General features: G+C 40.4%; 1 protein-coding gene across 3 annotated transcripts in view; it reads left to right on the forward strand.

Moving 5' to 3' along the window:
• Positions 1-16,384, forward strand: part of prkd1 (protein kinase D1) — a 161,079-nt gene that overhangs the window by 118,222 nt on the left and 26,473 nt on the right. For all 3 annotated transcript variants that reach the window (XM_060932995.1, XM_060932996.1, XM_060932994.1), the window contains 5 exons: positions 6,480-6,557; positions 10,737-10,935; positions 12,523-12,646; positions 12,938-13,015; positions 15,413-15,692. In XM_060932995.1, coding sequence (XP_060788978.1) covers positions 6,480-6,557; positions 10,737-10,935; positions 12,523-12,646; positions 12,938-13,015; positions 15,413-15,692 — 759 coding nt within the window. The remainder of the gene's footprint in view (positions 1-6,479; positions 6,558-10,736; positions 10,936-12,522; positions 12,647-12,937; positions 13,016-15,412; positions 15,693-16,384) is intronic.

A 16,384-nucleotide genomic window follows, 5' to 3' on the forward strand; every position in this document is an offset into this window, starting at 1 on the left:
TGTTTAACTTATAACGGGAAAGTAAGGTTAATAATATAACTTCGATTACACATTTTTCAGTTTTACTCAAATTAGGGTGGTGCAAAAATGAGTACACCCCTCAACAAAAACTACTACATCTAGTACTTTGTATGGCCTCCATGATTTTTAATGACAGCACCAAGTCTTCTAGGCATGGAATGAACAAGTTGGTGACATTTTGCAACATCAATCTTTTTCCATTCTTCAACAATGACCTCTTTTAGTGACTGGATGCTGGATGGAGAATGATGCTCAACTTGTCTCTTCAGAATTCCCCATAGGTGTTCGATTGGGTTCAGATCAGGAGACATACTCGGCCACTGAATCACTTTCACCCTGTTCTTCTTCAGAAATCCAACAGTGGCCTTAGATGTGTGTTTAGTCATGTTGGAAAAGTGCACGACAACCAAGGGCACGGAATGATGGTAGCATCTTCTCTTTCAGTATAGAGCAATACGTCTGTGAATTCATGATGCCATCAGTGAAATGCAGCTCCCCGACACCAGCAGCACTCATGCAGCCCCACATAAGGACACTGCCACCACCATGTTTCACTGTAGGCACCATGCATTTTTCTTTGTATTCCTCACCTTTGCGACGCCATACAGTTTTGAAGCCATCAGTTCCAAAAACACTTATCTTGGTCTCATCACTCCAGAGTATAGAGTCCCAGTCTTCATCTTTGTCAGCACGGGCCCTAGCAAACTCTAGGCGGGCTATTTTGTGCCTGGGCTTTAGGAGAGGCTTCTTTCATGGACGGCATCCATGCATGCCATTCCTCTGCAGTGTACGCTGTATTGTGTCACAGGAAATAGTCACCCCAGTTTGGCTTTCTACTTCTTTAGATAACTGCAGTGAACTTGCATGCCGATTTTCTTCAACCCTTCTCATCAGAAGACGCTCCTGTCGAGGTGTTAACTTCCGTGGACGACCTGGACGTCTCTGTGAGATGGTTGCAGTTCCATCGTTCTTAAATTTTTGTACCACTTTTGCTACAGTATTCTGACTGATAAGTAAAGCTTTGCTGATCTTCTTGTAGCCTTCACCTTTGTGGTGTAAAGAAATTATTTTCTTTGGGGAATTCTGAAGAGACAAGTTGAGCATCACTCTCCATCCAGCATCCAGTCACTAAAAGAGGTCATTGTTGAAGAATGGAAAAAGATTGATGTTACAAAATGTCGCCAACTTGTTCATTCCATGCCTAGAAGACTTGATGCTGTCATTAAAAATCATGGAGGCTGTGCAAAGTACTAGATGTAGTAGTTTTTGTTGAGGGGTGTACTCATTTTTGCACTACCCTAATTTGAGTAAAACTGAAAAATGTGTAATCTAAGTTTATATTATTAACCTTACTTTCACGTTATAAGTTAAACAGATGTTATATTAAACTTTGTCTTGTCAATATTTTGGAAATTGTTTGTGTTCATTGAGATATTGTTTAAAATGTTACTTTTCAAAGGGGGTGCACTCATTTATGCTGAGCACTGTATATATACACACAAATACAATGACTTGTTTATGTACACAATTCACAGCTATGCAACAGCTGTACAGATGTATTTGGTGATACAGTAAGTGAGCTAAATTTTAACAGTGCAAACAATGCCACAAAAAGAAAACATTTATGCCGTTGTCATGATTCGTTGTCATGCCGACCGAGGCTGTTGTGTTTCCCGCTTGTGGTCTCGTCACTCGTCACTTCCGGAAGGGGCAGTGCTGAAGTAAGTAGCTCGAATACGTAGCTCAATAGGGTTTACATGCACTAAGTAGCTCTGCTACAATCACATAATCTAGGTCGTGTAACTCGATTCCGAGAAATCAAGTTCGGTTCAATTTCAGCCGAATTAAGGTGTATACATGGCATTTTGAACTTCGATTTCAGTCGAGCAACGGCAGAAATTCGATTCTCTCTATGTGCATGTAAACGCACTGATTGAGAGGAACTATTTACTGGGGAGCTCTGCCAAGAACTACATACCTTCAAGGGCTTTTTTCTGTTTGCTTTCACACCGCCAGTGTCAGTGATGTGACATAAACTGACTTGCATCACCTAGCCTGATGTTAGCAGGAAATGCTAATGAAGATTTTATATTTTGCTTAACCCAAACATGGGTCAGAAGTGACCCGGCTGAGTTTTTATTTTCTATATCTTTGCAATAAATTAATTCCATCATTCAGTATTCAAGGTATTCCTCAATTAACTTGTTTTTGATCATCATACATCCTTATTTAATTTTTTCCTTTCTTACTTTTTGAATAAAATCCCTTTTTGTATCACTACCCTTCTAATGCACAACATGGGTCAAAAACGACCTGCATTCATTTTCCAGGTTATTTCATGTATGGCTGAGTGTTTCTATGATATACTTTTGAAATAAATTCATTTTGTCATTTACTTTTCCAAATATGCAGTAAATATCTTGTTTTTGTTTAGCACAAATCATCATTTTTATTTTTCCTTTCTTAAGTTATGAACAAGCACAGCTTTTGTAATTCTACATCAAGTTTACACACATGGGTCAGAAACGACCCGCATGCATTTACTCCAGCGTTTGGTGGGAACTGTGACTTGTGCTTGTGTCAGACATTTCACAGCTCAGCACAGCGCCCTTTGCCCATCTAATACATGGAAGTAATGTTTTTCAATTGTTCTCACATTACCTTAGAAAAAAATTGATTATGTTTAGGTTCCCTTGAGAGTGAGTAGATTACTTGTCAGAAAGTTACAAGTAATTACTATTAGCTACCTAGCTGTTGACATATTCTACTTTAGTTAGTTTTACTTTAGTCAGAAGAAGAAACCAGAAGTGATCCAGTACTACAATAAAACAAAAGGAGGAATGGACACAATGGATCAAATGGTTAGCAACTACACATGTCAGCGGTGAACAAGGAGATGGCCCATGGTTCTCTGGTACAATATGCTGGATGTTGCCACACTCAATGCCTACACCAACTTCACTGCACAACACCCTGATTATATGGGTGGTGCGAGCAATGCACGCCGGCTATTTATCAAGGAGCTGGGCAAAGAGCTCGTCATGCCACATATGAAGAGGCGCATGGAGGGCACACCCAAACTCCAGAAGCATATTATTGAGGCAATGGGAAGGTGTGGGTTAAAAAAACAAAAAAAAAGCCACCACCCAGCTACAAGAGGACATCAGACAGGAGGGCCAGAGGAAGAGGTGCGCGATCTGCCCACTTTCGAAAGACAGAAAAGCCAGCAGCTGGTGTTCCCAGTGCACCAGGCCTGTGTGCAAGGAGCACAAACACTTAGTGATCATTTGTGAGGCATGTAAAAATTGAGATGGCAATTTGTGCTCTAGTGATGTGTTCAGTTGTGTTTTATTTGGTTTGGTCACATTTCACCAGTTTACAGTTGTTAAACCACAGATAAAGTTCAGTTCAATAGCCATGTTATCTGTTATCAGGAGGTATGTGTATGTGTGACAAAATGACAAACATGTTGCAAATATTAAATAAATAACTGGCCCCATTCACTGCTAAAGTAATTACTTGAATCAAATTATTATTATTATAGTATGAAGACATTTAATTTTAAATCACACTTGGATGACCCATGTGTAGTAATATAAAAAGTATTTTTGTTCATAAAGTAGGAAAGAAAAAATTAAATTAATGATTTGTGGTAATTAAAAACAAGATATTTAAAGAATACTTGGAATATTCAATCATAAAATAAATTAATTTCAAAAGATAGAGCAAAGAAAAACTCAGTCAGCATGAAATAACCTGGAAAATGAATGCGGGTCATTTTTGACCCATGCTGTGCATTAGAAGGGGTGTGCATATGTTTTGCATCAGAGGGTTAAACATGTCAAAAACCGTAATGTATTCCTTTGCAAATATGTTCAATAAAGCCTGGACTTCACTGTTGGTCCATTTGTCTGTTTCTTTTTTTTTTTTAGTGATAATGTTAAGAGCTGCTGTTTACACAGATAAAGTTTTACACGGATTTTTAAAAATGGCAGTTGCCAATGCTGCATTGGCTCATTCTCGACCAACCAACGTACAGTCGTGCTTGAAAGTTTGTGAACCCTTTAGAAGTTTCTATATTTCTGCATAAATATGATCTAAAACATCATCAGATTTTCACACAAGTCCTAAAAGTAGATTTATTTATTGAGGAAAATGATCCAATATTACATATCTGTGAGTGGCAAAAGTATGTGAACCTCTAGGATTAGCAGTTAATTTGAAGGTGAAATTAGAATCAGGTGTTTTCCATCAATGGGATGACAATCAGGTGTGAGTGTACACCCTGTTTTATTTAAAGAACAGGGCTCTATCAAAGTCTGATCTTCACAACACGTTTGTGGAAGTGTATCATGGCACGAACAAAGGAGATTTCTGAGGACCTCAGAAAAAGCATTGTTGATGCTCATCAGGCTGGAAAAGGTTACAAAACCATCTCTAAAGAGTTTGGACTCCACCAATCCACAGTCAGACAGATTATGTACAAATGGAGGAAATTCAAGACCATTGTTACCCTCCCCAGGAGTGGTTGACCAACAAAGATCACTCCAAGAGCAAGGCGTGTAATAGTCGGCGAGGTCACAAAGGATCCCAGGGTAACTTCTAAGCAACTGAAGGCCTCTCTCACATTGGCTAATGTTAATGTTCATGAGTCCACCATCAGGAAAACACTGAACAACAATGGTGTGCATGGCAGGGTTGCAAGGAGAAAGCCACTGCTCTCCAAAAAGAACATTGCTGCTCGTCTGCAGTTTGCTAAAGATCATGTGGACAAGCCAGAAGGCTATTGGAAACATGTTTTGTGGATGGATGAGACCAAAATAGAACTTCTTGGTTTAAACGAGAAGTGTTATGTTTGCAGAAAGGAAAACACTGCATTCCAGCATAAGAACCTTATCCCATCTGTGAAACATGGTGGTGGTAGTATCATGGTTTTGGCCTGTTTTGCTGCATCTGGACCAGAACGGTTTGCCATCATTGATGGAACAATGAATTCTGAATTATACCAGTGAATTCTAAAGGAAAATATCAGGACATCTGTCCATGAAGTGAATCTCAAGAGAAGGTGGGTCATGCAGCGAGACAAGAACCCTAAGCAGACAAGTCATTCTATCAAAGAATGGTTAAAGAAGAATAATGTTTTGGAATGGCCAAGTCAAAGTCCTGACCTTAATCCAATCGAAATGTTGTGGAAGGACCTGAAGTGAGCAGTTCATATGAGGAAATCCACAACATCCCAGAGTTGAAGCTGTTCTGTACGGAGGAATGGTCTGAAATTCCTCCAAGCCGGTGTGCAGGACTGATCAACAGTTACCGGAAACATTTAGTTGCAGTTATTGCTGCACAAGGGGGGGGTGTCACACCAGATACTGAAAGCAAAGGTTCACATACTTTTGCCACCCACAGATATGTAATATTGAATAATTTTCCTCAATAAATAAATGACCAAGTATAATATTTTTGCCTCATTTGTTTAACTGGGTTCTCTTTATCTACTTTTAGGACTTGTGTGAAAATCTGATGATGTTTTAGGTCATATTTATGCAGAAATATAGAAAATTCTAAAGGGTTCACAAACTTTCAAGCACCACTGTATACTTATGCCTGGACTATTACTGTACACTTACTTCACTCATGGTTCCTCATGGTGCTGGGAGTGTACCTACCCTGAAGTAGGTGCTAACAAAATCCCTCAAAACGGCGTTCTAAGAACAATGAATGTTCTCAGTTCCTGCAGTGTGGATACACAGTTCTGAAAACTATTAAAAAAAGTTCCTCTGGTCCGAAAGTGAGTAAAAACACAAAGACATGGCACCAGTCCAGCAACAAGCAATGCTGCAGTTTAGTACTTTTTTTTCTGATAGTGGGCTGCTAACTAGAAATAATAAAATTGTACATAATTACAGTAATGGCACCAAACACAGGATAATAAGCACACTCCAGTGCTCATCCTGCACATTTATTAATTAGGAAATTGTAAATGTGTAATTATTTTTTAGTTCACCTTCACACCGTGTGTAGTACAATCATAAATTACGACAGTATTTACTTTACTTATCCTTGTATCGAAGCATTACAGTCATTTGCAGTATATGTTTACACAAATGCATGCAGCAGTTTTAGCCTGTAAATACTATAATATACAGTATAGAGTTCATATAAATATTATAAATATAGATATAATGTGAAATATACACTTGATATGAAGGCCACAGTGTAGCTATGCTGCTTTGATGTAAGTAAAAGGTATAGTGGGTGTTAGGCAGTAAAGAGTGCTGTCAGCTTGCTGATAGAAACAGCTTTAATGTGCTTTGGCAATGTGCAAGGTCTCAGCCTGTCAACCAGTAGCACAACACACGCTCGTCTCAGCGTGCCAGGTCTCTCTCTCTCTCTCTCTCTCTCTCTCTCTCACTTTGCCATGATTTTCTCATCTCCTTTTCCCCCTCACACTGTTACAGATTGCAAATTCAACTGCCACAAACGATGTGCACCTAAAGTGCCAAACAACTGCCTTGGAGAGGTGTCAAGAAATGGAGGCAAGTATAACTTTAGAGTCTCTACATGTTCCTTAATGTCACAATCAACGTCGTTGTTTTTTTCACACCAAATACAGCAATATTTGTCTTACTCGACAGTTAAAATGGTGCCATGGTCTATTAACATTCAGAACATTTCAAAGCATTGAGAGTCTAGTTCTGTATTTATAACAGAAAGAAGGCTTTCACAATATACATGGCACACACACACACGGTCTGTTTAATAATAGTAACAATACACTACATAAATAAATGCAAACAAAATACACAAATGTCCATGCAGTTTTGAATGATCACAACACCATCCACAAATAAAGAAATTTGCATCTGTTACATAGCATTTAAAAATTCATAAAGTATTTTATTTTATAACTATAAAATAAAATAAATATTAATAAGTATAATAAAGTGGCAGCTTATTTTACAAGCATAACATAATGCACAGACATACACCAATCTCTTCGCTTCTGTATTTTAAACTTTGTATATGAATAGGGGGCGGCACGGTGGTGTAGTGGTTAGCACTATCGCCTCACAGCAAGAAGGTCCTGGGTTCAAGCCCAGTGGCCAATGAGGGCCTTTCTGTGTGGAGTTTGCATGTTCTCCCCGTATCTGCGTGGGTTTCCTCCGGGTGCTCCGGTTCCCCCCACAGTCCAAAGACATGCAGGTTAGGTTAACTGATGACTCTAAATTGACTGTAGGTGTGAATGTGAGTGTGAATGGTTGTTTGTCTCTATGTGTCAGCCCTGCGATAACCTGGCGACTTGTCCAGGGTGTACCCCGCCCCTAACCCATAGTCAGCTGAGATCGGCTCCAGCTTGCCTGCGACCCTGTAGAACAGGATAAAGCAGCTAGAGATAATGGATGGATATATGAACTGGTTACGACATAAAAAGTCAGATTTGTGACCTTTGTGCTGAATTTGTGTTTGAAATTCACAAATGTAAACAGTCTGATCACGTCTGTCACTAACACATGAATGACTAACCTCATTCGGGTTGGGCTGTTAACTCTTTATTTGTTGATTAAGGCCCACTTTACACAGGGACGGTATAAAACAAAAACGCAAAAGTCCGTTTTCGTTCTCGCTTTTTTCCGCGTCTACACGACCGTTTTCAAGGAGGAAATCTGCGTCTATACGGTGACGCATAAATGTCTCCGCTATGTCTGCACGCATGCGCAACGTCTTCCGTCTTGTCTGATCTGCACATCTGCACCGCTGTTCTGTCAAGTTATCCTACCAAGCCTACTACGCATGCGCGAAATCCAGGAGGGTAGGAAAATTTAACAGTAGTTTTGTCCCACCGATCAGCTGGGCTGATAGAAAATCGGTGAGAATTTCACGCATTTGCCGATTTTTATGTTTTGTGCGTATTGGTCGAGTCTTTGGCCGAGTCAAATAATTTGTAATGACTTGTTTTGAATAATAAAACGGTCTGTATGAGAACTTGCTAGGATAACTTTACAGAACACCGGTCCGGCTGAGGTACTGTAGCGCTCGAGGGAGGAGCAGGAGCAAACCGCAACTCTTTTAATCTGCCTTTATTAAGTAACACTCACTCTTGTTTCGGTGAAGAAGAGAAAAGGCAGTGTCCATCTCAGCAAAATAAACCCGTTCGGCTGCTAGTTTTGTTTTCAGTCTCGGGTTTATGGTTTCACGAGCGGCTTGAATAGGCGGCGCGCGCGTGTGTGTAACTTGGCGACACCAAACTGAGGAGCTCCAGCCGGGCGGGTGAGCAGGAAAACACATCTACTGCATTAAAACACAGAGCAGCTTGAAGGTTCGTTGGATCGATGTAATCAGACATGTTCTTACTTTTTTACTTACTTTCTTACTTCCCGGGCTGGCATGTGCAGTATATGACATATGTATGACGTAAACGCGTACCCGACGTGAGCAGATCCGAGCAGAGTTTCGCGTATTGGGTAGTTTAGATGGATATGCAACGGGGGCCGTTTTTAACTTATCCATTCTGGAAGGCGTTTTCAATTTTATCCGTTTTTCAGCCTCGGAAACGCCGTCCCCGTGTAGACGAAAGGCACTTCTGATAAAATATTTAGTCGTTTTTACCTGACAGCGTCCTCGTGTAAACGGGCCCTAAAATGAAATGAAAACTGTATGTTGTGTTGTAGCTTCCTACCGAAACCAACATCTACCAAAACTGCTAGTTCTCTAGGTTAATTGCGAGGTTGGAACCCAGTCGAGCCAAATATCTTTTATTGACATTGTCACATGAAACCATAATGTATTTTAACCAAAATAAAACTGGGTTATTTCTCTGAATGAACTTTTCTGATTCCTTTCTAAATAGCAAAGGTCTAGCTAGCCTAATAGTGTGTCTAAGTAGTGAGCTAACTTGCCAGAATCTAGTTAGCCTACATAGTTATTCCATCATTATTACAATGATGAAATGAGCTACAATTCAGTGAGAACAGATTTCTAAGATATATGAAATCAGTGCAGCATGATGGCGCACCAGTAGCATTAGTTGCTATGGGTTCTTGAACTGGTTCTATTCAGGAATCTTGGTGCCAGCTAGCAAACCAGCTCATGTTTTCACCAGATTTGGGCAGAACTGTTGGAATCAAGGACGCGTCATGAACAGAGGCTGTTACACAATGCACAACAGGAGTAAACAATAGTAGCAAGATGGCAGTGTGCACTGATTACCTACAAGCTTTTGTTCTGTTATTGCAGATATTTGTTTTCGGTCCATTTTCTCTGAAGATGTATCCTTTTCCGTTACATTCTTCATTGCTGTGTTCTGTTTCCTCTGCAAACTAATGACACACCCACTGATATTGTCATGGTTCGCACTGAAAAAAACAGCTGTATTTTGTTTCCAGCTGGGAAACAAAGTTTCAGGTTCCAAACCAATTTATTTTTGGTCGAAATGCTTTGTGGTGGGTTTGCCAAAAGCCTCTTAACACTAAGATCATCTTAACTAGGAAAGAGTGTTCATTGTGCTGCTTGCGCTACCATTTAACAATGATCTTTGTGCTACAATGCTTTTGGGAAACTTGGCACTGAACAGTTCAAAATTTGGTACAAGAACTGAACTTGCTCCCTGTTGGTCGAAATGGGACATCTTTGGTTCAGGCCTGGGTTCAAGTTACTGTCTGTGTGGAGTTTCACTTGTTTTGCAGTCACAGCCAGGACAGTAGGAAGTTGTGGTTACTGAAGATGAATGAATAAATGTACGATGTCCACAATAAATCTAATAATTGACAACCAAAGCATTATATTATGTTTGCAAAATAAGCTACTGTTTATATTAATATATTGTTCAAATTCAGTAATTCAGGGCGGCACGGTGGTGTAGTGGTTAGCGCCGTCACCTCACAGCAAGAAGGTCCTGGGTTCGAGCCCCGGGGTCGGCGAGGGCCTCTCTGTACGGAGTTTGCATGTTCTCCCCGTGTCCGCGTGGGTTTCCTCCGGGTGCTCTGGTTTCCCCCACAGTCCAAAGACATGCAGGTTAGGTTAACTGGTGACTCTAAATTGACCGTAGGTGCGAATGTGAGTGTGAATGGTTGTCTGTGTCTATGTGTCAGCCCTGTGATGACCTGGCGACTTGTCCAGGGTGTACCCCGCCTTTCGCCCGTAGTCAGCTGGGATAGGCTCCAGCTTGCCTGCGACCCTGTAGAAGGATAAAGCGGCTAGAGATAATGTGATGTGTGTGAAATTCAGTAATTCACTAATTCAGTAATTCACAAATTGTATATTAATCATATATTATTACAAATACAGATTACTTTGATTTAGGGGAATGCTTGTATTAGTGAAAGATCGTTGATGCTGTTAAACTTTTACATCTAAGCTAGTTTTAATGCAGAAGGAGTTATTCTGATCAATCAGACTCATGTTCTTTTTCTGTGACAGCAGCTCTGACAGTAGTTCTGGCTGTAAATCAAATCACATGTTTACATTAATGTGCTTGTTCTAACATGCGATAGTTTCTATAGTAACAGGTAATTAAAAAAAGGGACTTACAGTGTAATGTAATAATAACCAGATTAAATAGTTGATATGGTGGTTTTCTGTAATGAGACGTTTCAATGGAAGGAGTCTCCATAAATGGTGTCAGTGCTTTATAATATTCTTTTTTATTGTCTTATTTAAAAAAATAATAAAATTATTGTCTTGGTCTTTATCTTGGCCTTCTCTTCTCTTTCTTTTAGACCTGTTGAGTCCTGGAGCTGAGTCGGATGTGTTGTTGGCAGAAGGCTGCGATGACCATGATAGCGAGAGAAACAGTCCCATCATAGATGACATGGAGGAATCCCTGGTTACAGACTCTTCAGCCCTGCTGGATGTGGGCCATTGTGAACTTGGAGATTTCCACGATCCAGACCCTGAAGAGTCCAACAGAATCATCAGGTACTCCTCTCCAGAGCATAAACATACTCTAATAATATCTCAAGCTGTATGAGCTTCTCATTGCTTCTTTTTGACACAACAGAAATAAATTAAATACAAAACAGTTGGGGTTAGTGGCAGGAACATTAGTTTAAAGCTAGACGGCTTTTCAATTTCATAAAATCGGTGAAATTTAGTTCCCTCTGACATTTGGTCATTGTGATATATGTTTATTTCTGTAATATCTAAAAAAAAAAAAAAAAACAGGCCATTCTGTGTCTGAGAAGTTATTTAATTTGAGGGGCTTCCCAAGGAAATAATGTGCATGAAATCACTTGCTTCATGCAGTCAAGCAGACAGAGGAAGTCCATGTGCGCATGCACAGGTTTACTAGTCTGGCTAACGCGACAAAGCTCTACGAGCTATTGGTCTGGCCAAGATATTAAGCCCAACCGTTTCCCAGAGCCCGTGGTTGACCCGCCTCCCTGAAATGCCTCAGTTTGCTACTGGTCGAAGCCAGAAAAGGCTGTGACGAAGCTTAAACCAATCACATCACTCTTTCCTCTGACGTATGCGATGTGACGGGGCTAACTGGTAGATTAAACTCTTACCAAAGCCGGTCGGGAACAAGGCGAAAACATCCTTCCTTTCAATAAATACCTCCAGGGCTGCTCTTTGCTCCGTTTTCAATGAGAACTTCCCGTTGAATGCTTTCAATACAGCATCTATGCGTAATAGATGCGGAAGCGTGAATGAAGCGCTTCCGGCATAGATTCTGTAAACAATCTATGGCTTCCGGTCGCAGTTTTACTACGTCAGTGCCTTGAACACACCTCTACCCAGGGCCGTTGGAGATGCTCAAAGTTGATTGGTTCCCGATTTTTCGGGAGCTTGGAAGAGCTGTAGATAGCTTGCCTGGCCAGACTAAGCTCGCAACAGGCCCTCATGTTGCGTCACGCTTAGGATGGGCGGGCCCAGGCTACAGGTTTACCTTCTTCTGCTTCTTTTGGGTTTTACGGCAGCTGGCATCCACAGTGTTGCATTACTGCCATCTACAGGTTTACCTTGACCGTGAACTGACAGTTACATCATTCTGTTGTTAAACGAACCGCTGATCACACCGAGGTGCTGTCTGACCGCTGATATTTATTAGTTTGGTCTTGTGTTTCCTTTCCTTTGCAACATAAAGCCTTTTCTTCTCGCTTTCCATTACTGTACTCGGTCTTTCACGTTTCATTCGTGTCCTCCATTTTTCTCTCCTGTTTCAAACTTGTATCCCACAATGCCTTGTACGAATGGGGAAAGCCCACCATGTGATGCATGACATAGTATCTTAAATTGGGTCATGGTGAAGCAGGAAAAATAGTGGAGAATTTAGGACCATGTGGCCCTAAATTCATTAATTGTTCTATTTTTAAAAAACTAATAAAATTGGAAGTCTATGATTTGAATTCGGTAGCTTTCGGTCCACTAAACAAAAATAATTGGGTGTCGGGGAAAATTATTTTTATGATCTAAACTTGAAAAATCTGAAAGACAGTATAGCTTTAACCTGTGTCTGTGAAAGATGTAGAGCACAGACATTTTTTGTGTCAATGTGTTTTAAAGTCCATGCACCAGCAACAACATCCCTCTCATGCGAGTGGTCCAGTCAGTGAAGCACATCAAGAGGAAAAACAGCAATGTCATGAAGGAGGGATGGCTTGTGCACTTCACCAGCAAGGACACACTGGTGAGAAGTCAGGCCTTTAGTGTCTTTAAATTATAAGCTCTACTAAAAAGAGGCTGTTACTATGATATGATTAAAGACATTAAAGGGATCTTGAACTATTATGGTTAAGAACAATTTTCGCATAGTGTGTGAGAAATACACGATGCTTAAAAAAAGCTTGAAATGAAATAAATGTCAAAATGCTTTTACTTCATTATTAAGAAGGACATTTTGCCACAAATGTGGTGGTACAAATTCTTCCATTTTACATCAGTGTAATTCTACCATTTCACTCTTGGGCTTTTCCACTAGCGTAAGAGGCATTACTGGAGACTGGACAGCAAGTGCATTACTCTGTTCCAGAATGATACTGGGAGCAAATACTATAAGGTGAGTACAATCAATCAGTCAATAACTACTGTATATATCAATTATACGATAATCAGCTACGTTTGATTATATTCAGAACATTATCTGTATGAATTCAATCAGAATTAAAGGCAAAGCCGACTTAATATGTTTATATGTTGGTGATTGTGATGCTAAATTGTTGCTTGGTGCTGTGATGCTACTGTTCCTGTGAGAATTTAGGAGTTTGCATGTTCTCCCCATGTCTTCGTGGGTTTCCTCTGGGTACTCTGGTTTCCCCCACAGTTCAAAAGCAGATTAAGTACAATGGGCCCACTGGAATTGGTGCAGGCTGTAGTGGTTTCCCAGCCATTATGTATCTACATATATATCTTACTATGGCAAAGCTTAATAAATTAAAAAAAAAAAGTTGTGTTTCGCATTGATGTCACAGAGGGACATTGTTATTTTTTAAATCATGCAAGCCTACAATATAACTCATAGCTTTTTAATTCATACTTTGTACGAAAAATTACAAACTTAACTTTCTTTCTATCAAACGCACAATCTGGAGTTGCTTGGATTTGATAAACTTTGATTATATAAATGTGCTAACATCTTGTACCTTAAAAACGTTGACAGTTTAATCTCTGTGCAATTAACAAGGCCAGAACTGACAAAGACAGCTATAATTGTTTGGCTTGGCTATTACAGAGGCTTGAAAATTAAATTTCAATGACAAGGTTGATAAAATAGAACAGCTTACAAGTTATGATAGCAAAACAAAAGCGTGAAGATTTTCACAATTACTGTTATCGATCAGTGGTGTTTTGATGCTAGTTAATGCCCATCCATTATCCGTAACCGCTTATCCTGTGCAGGGTTACGGCCAAGCTGGAGCCTATCCCAGTCGACTATGGGTGAGAGGCGGGGTACACCCTGGACAAGTCGCCAGGTCATCACAGGGCTGACACATAGAGACAAACAACCATTCACACTCACATTCACACCTACGGTCAATTTAGAGCCACCAGTTAACCTAACCTGCATGTCTTTGGACTGTGGGGGAAACCGGAGCACCCGGAGGAAACCCACGCAGACACGGGGAGAACATGCAAACTCCACACAGAAAGGTCCTCATTGGCTACTAGGCTCGAACCCAGAACCTTCTTGCTGTGAGGTGACAGTGCTAACCACTGCATCGTCTTGCCACCTTCATATTGAGACATATCATAATTAATTCATCCATCCATTATCTATATCACTTATCCGTCAGGATCACAGGGGAGCTGGAGCCGATCCCAGCTGACTTTGGGTGAGAGGTGGGGTACACCCTGGGCAGGTCGTCAAACACAGAGATGAACAACCTTTCACACTCACACCTGTGGGCAATTTAGGTGGGGTTTACATTAGACCGTATCAGCGGATCATCAGATTAACGTTTTTAAAAACGATTAGCGTGCACACAGCAACGCCAATACACGGATACGCTAATCACATGACTAATTAGATGGCACGTAAGTTGAAATGAGTAAGAGTAGCCAGTTGATCTAATCTGCATGTCTTTAGACTGTCGGAGGAAATTGGAGAACCAGGAAGAAACCCACGTAGGTATGAGGAGAACATGCAAACTCCACACAGAAAGGCACCATTCAGCTACAAGGTTCGAACCTAGAACCTTCTTGCTGTGAGGTGATGGTGTTAACCACTACACCACCCTGCCTCCCTGTCTCATCTCATCTCATCTCATTATCTCTAGCTGCTTTATCCTGTTCTACAGGGTCGCAGGCAAGCTGGAGCCTATCCCAGCTGACTATGGGCGAAAGGCAGGGTTACACCCTCAAGAAGTTGCCAGGTCATCACAGGGCTGACACATATCATGGCTGTACATAGACACAACCATTCACACCTACGGTCAATTTAGAGTCACCAGTTAACCTAACCTGCATGTCTTTGGACTGTGGGGGAAACCGGAGCACCCGGAGGAAACCCACTTGGACACGGGGAGAACATGCTGCCTCCCTGTCATAATCCATAAATATCTTATTCATAAAGAGTAACAGAACATTGTATATCACCTTTCATTTGAATGACTTAATTGAATGTAAAAAAGAAGTGGGAGAAATGAAACGACGCTCTTGATGCAAATGAGGATATAAGAGAAATGGACAAACTAATGAAAAGTGAGACCGAGCATGCCAATGAAAAAAGTTTTTAAAAATCCTCTCAGCCTTTCATTAGAAACTAAATCTAATAAAACACCACAGATCACATTTTTTATTAGAAAGATTAATGTGCACACTATTTAGGGTGGATTTTTCCTTTAACAGACACAATATTATAATGCTCTTCTCTATACCCAATGTCATATTTCATATTAGGTTATTTCACAATATCTTTCTTCCGATGTCTAGTTTAATGTTTCATTTTGGTCGACAGGAAATCCCCTTATCTGAGGTTCTGTCTCTGGAGCCTGCTCAGAACTTCAGCTTGCTTCCTGAAGGTGCCAACCCTCACTGCTTTGAGATTGCCACCGCCACTCTAGTGTATTATGTAGGAGAGAACCTGTCTCAGGAAGACTACTCTTTGTTCCACGGCAGCGTGCTGATCAGCGGAACCGGCCAGGATGTGGCTCACATGTGGCAAACGGCCATCCAGCATGCCCTCATGCCTGTTATTTCCAAGGGCACAGCTCACAGCAGCCGACACAGCTACCACAGTATGATCATTACTCTGAAATACATTTGGACTTATTATATTACAAATCCTTTTCATTTCATTTCAGTTTTAGGAAGCCCACTGTGGGAATGTGTATAGTATATAATACATTTCAGAGAATGTATTGCCATACATTGTTAATCACACACAATTAGCTCCACAATTATATCTTTAAAAAGACCCATTGTAATAAATGAATCAGATTTGACGCTCCTCTCGAGTTTATTCCGTATGCACGGAGAGTTGGGTCTGAACTTGAGATCAAGCATTAACTATAATGTGTTTGGAGTGGGCTTAACTAAATCATTAACTAATGGGTCAGCAGAATGCAAAATAGGTGTTAATTTCACCCTGATAGTTTTTAAAAGCATGTTGACCTATAATATAAGCTGTAGCTTTTTTCATTCATGTTTTGTAACAAGGTTAACATTGACAAGGCAAAAAATATATTCACAAATGCAAACTCCACACAGAAAGTAGCCATGAATGTTTGATTTGGTTATGTCAAGATGTTTGAAAATTAAAATTCAGTGACATGGTTCACAAACTAGAACAGCTTACAATTTATGATACCAAAACAAAGACAAACTCGCTAAGATTATCCCAGTTAGACCTGAAGAATTATTATCTTATTTATCAATGCCGTTTTGGTGCTAGTTAATAAACAAGGATCATGTTGAGGTACACTCACCA

Source organism: Neoarius graeffei, chromosome 11, assembly GCF_027579695.1.
Source record: "Neoarius graeffei isolate fNeoGra1 chromosome 11, fNeoGra1.pri, whole genome shotgun sequence".
In the NCBI taxonomy this organism is placed as follows: Eukaryota; Metazoa; Chordata; class Actinopteri; order Siluriformes; family Ariidae; genus Neoarius; species Neoarius graeffei.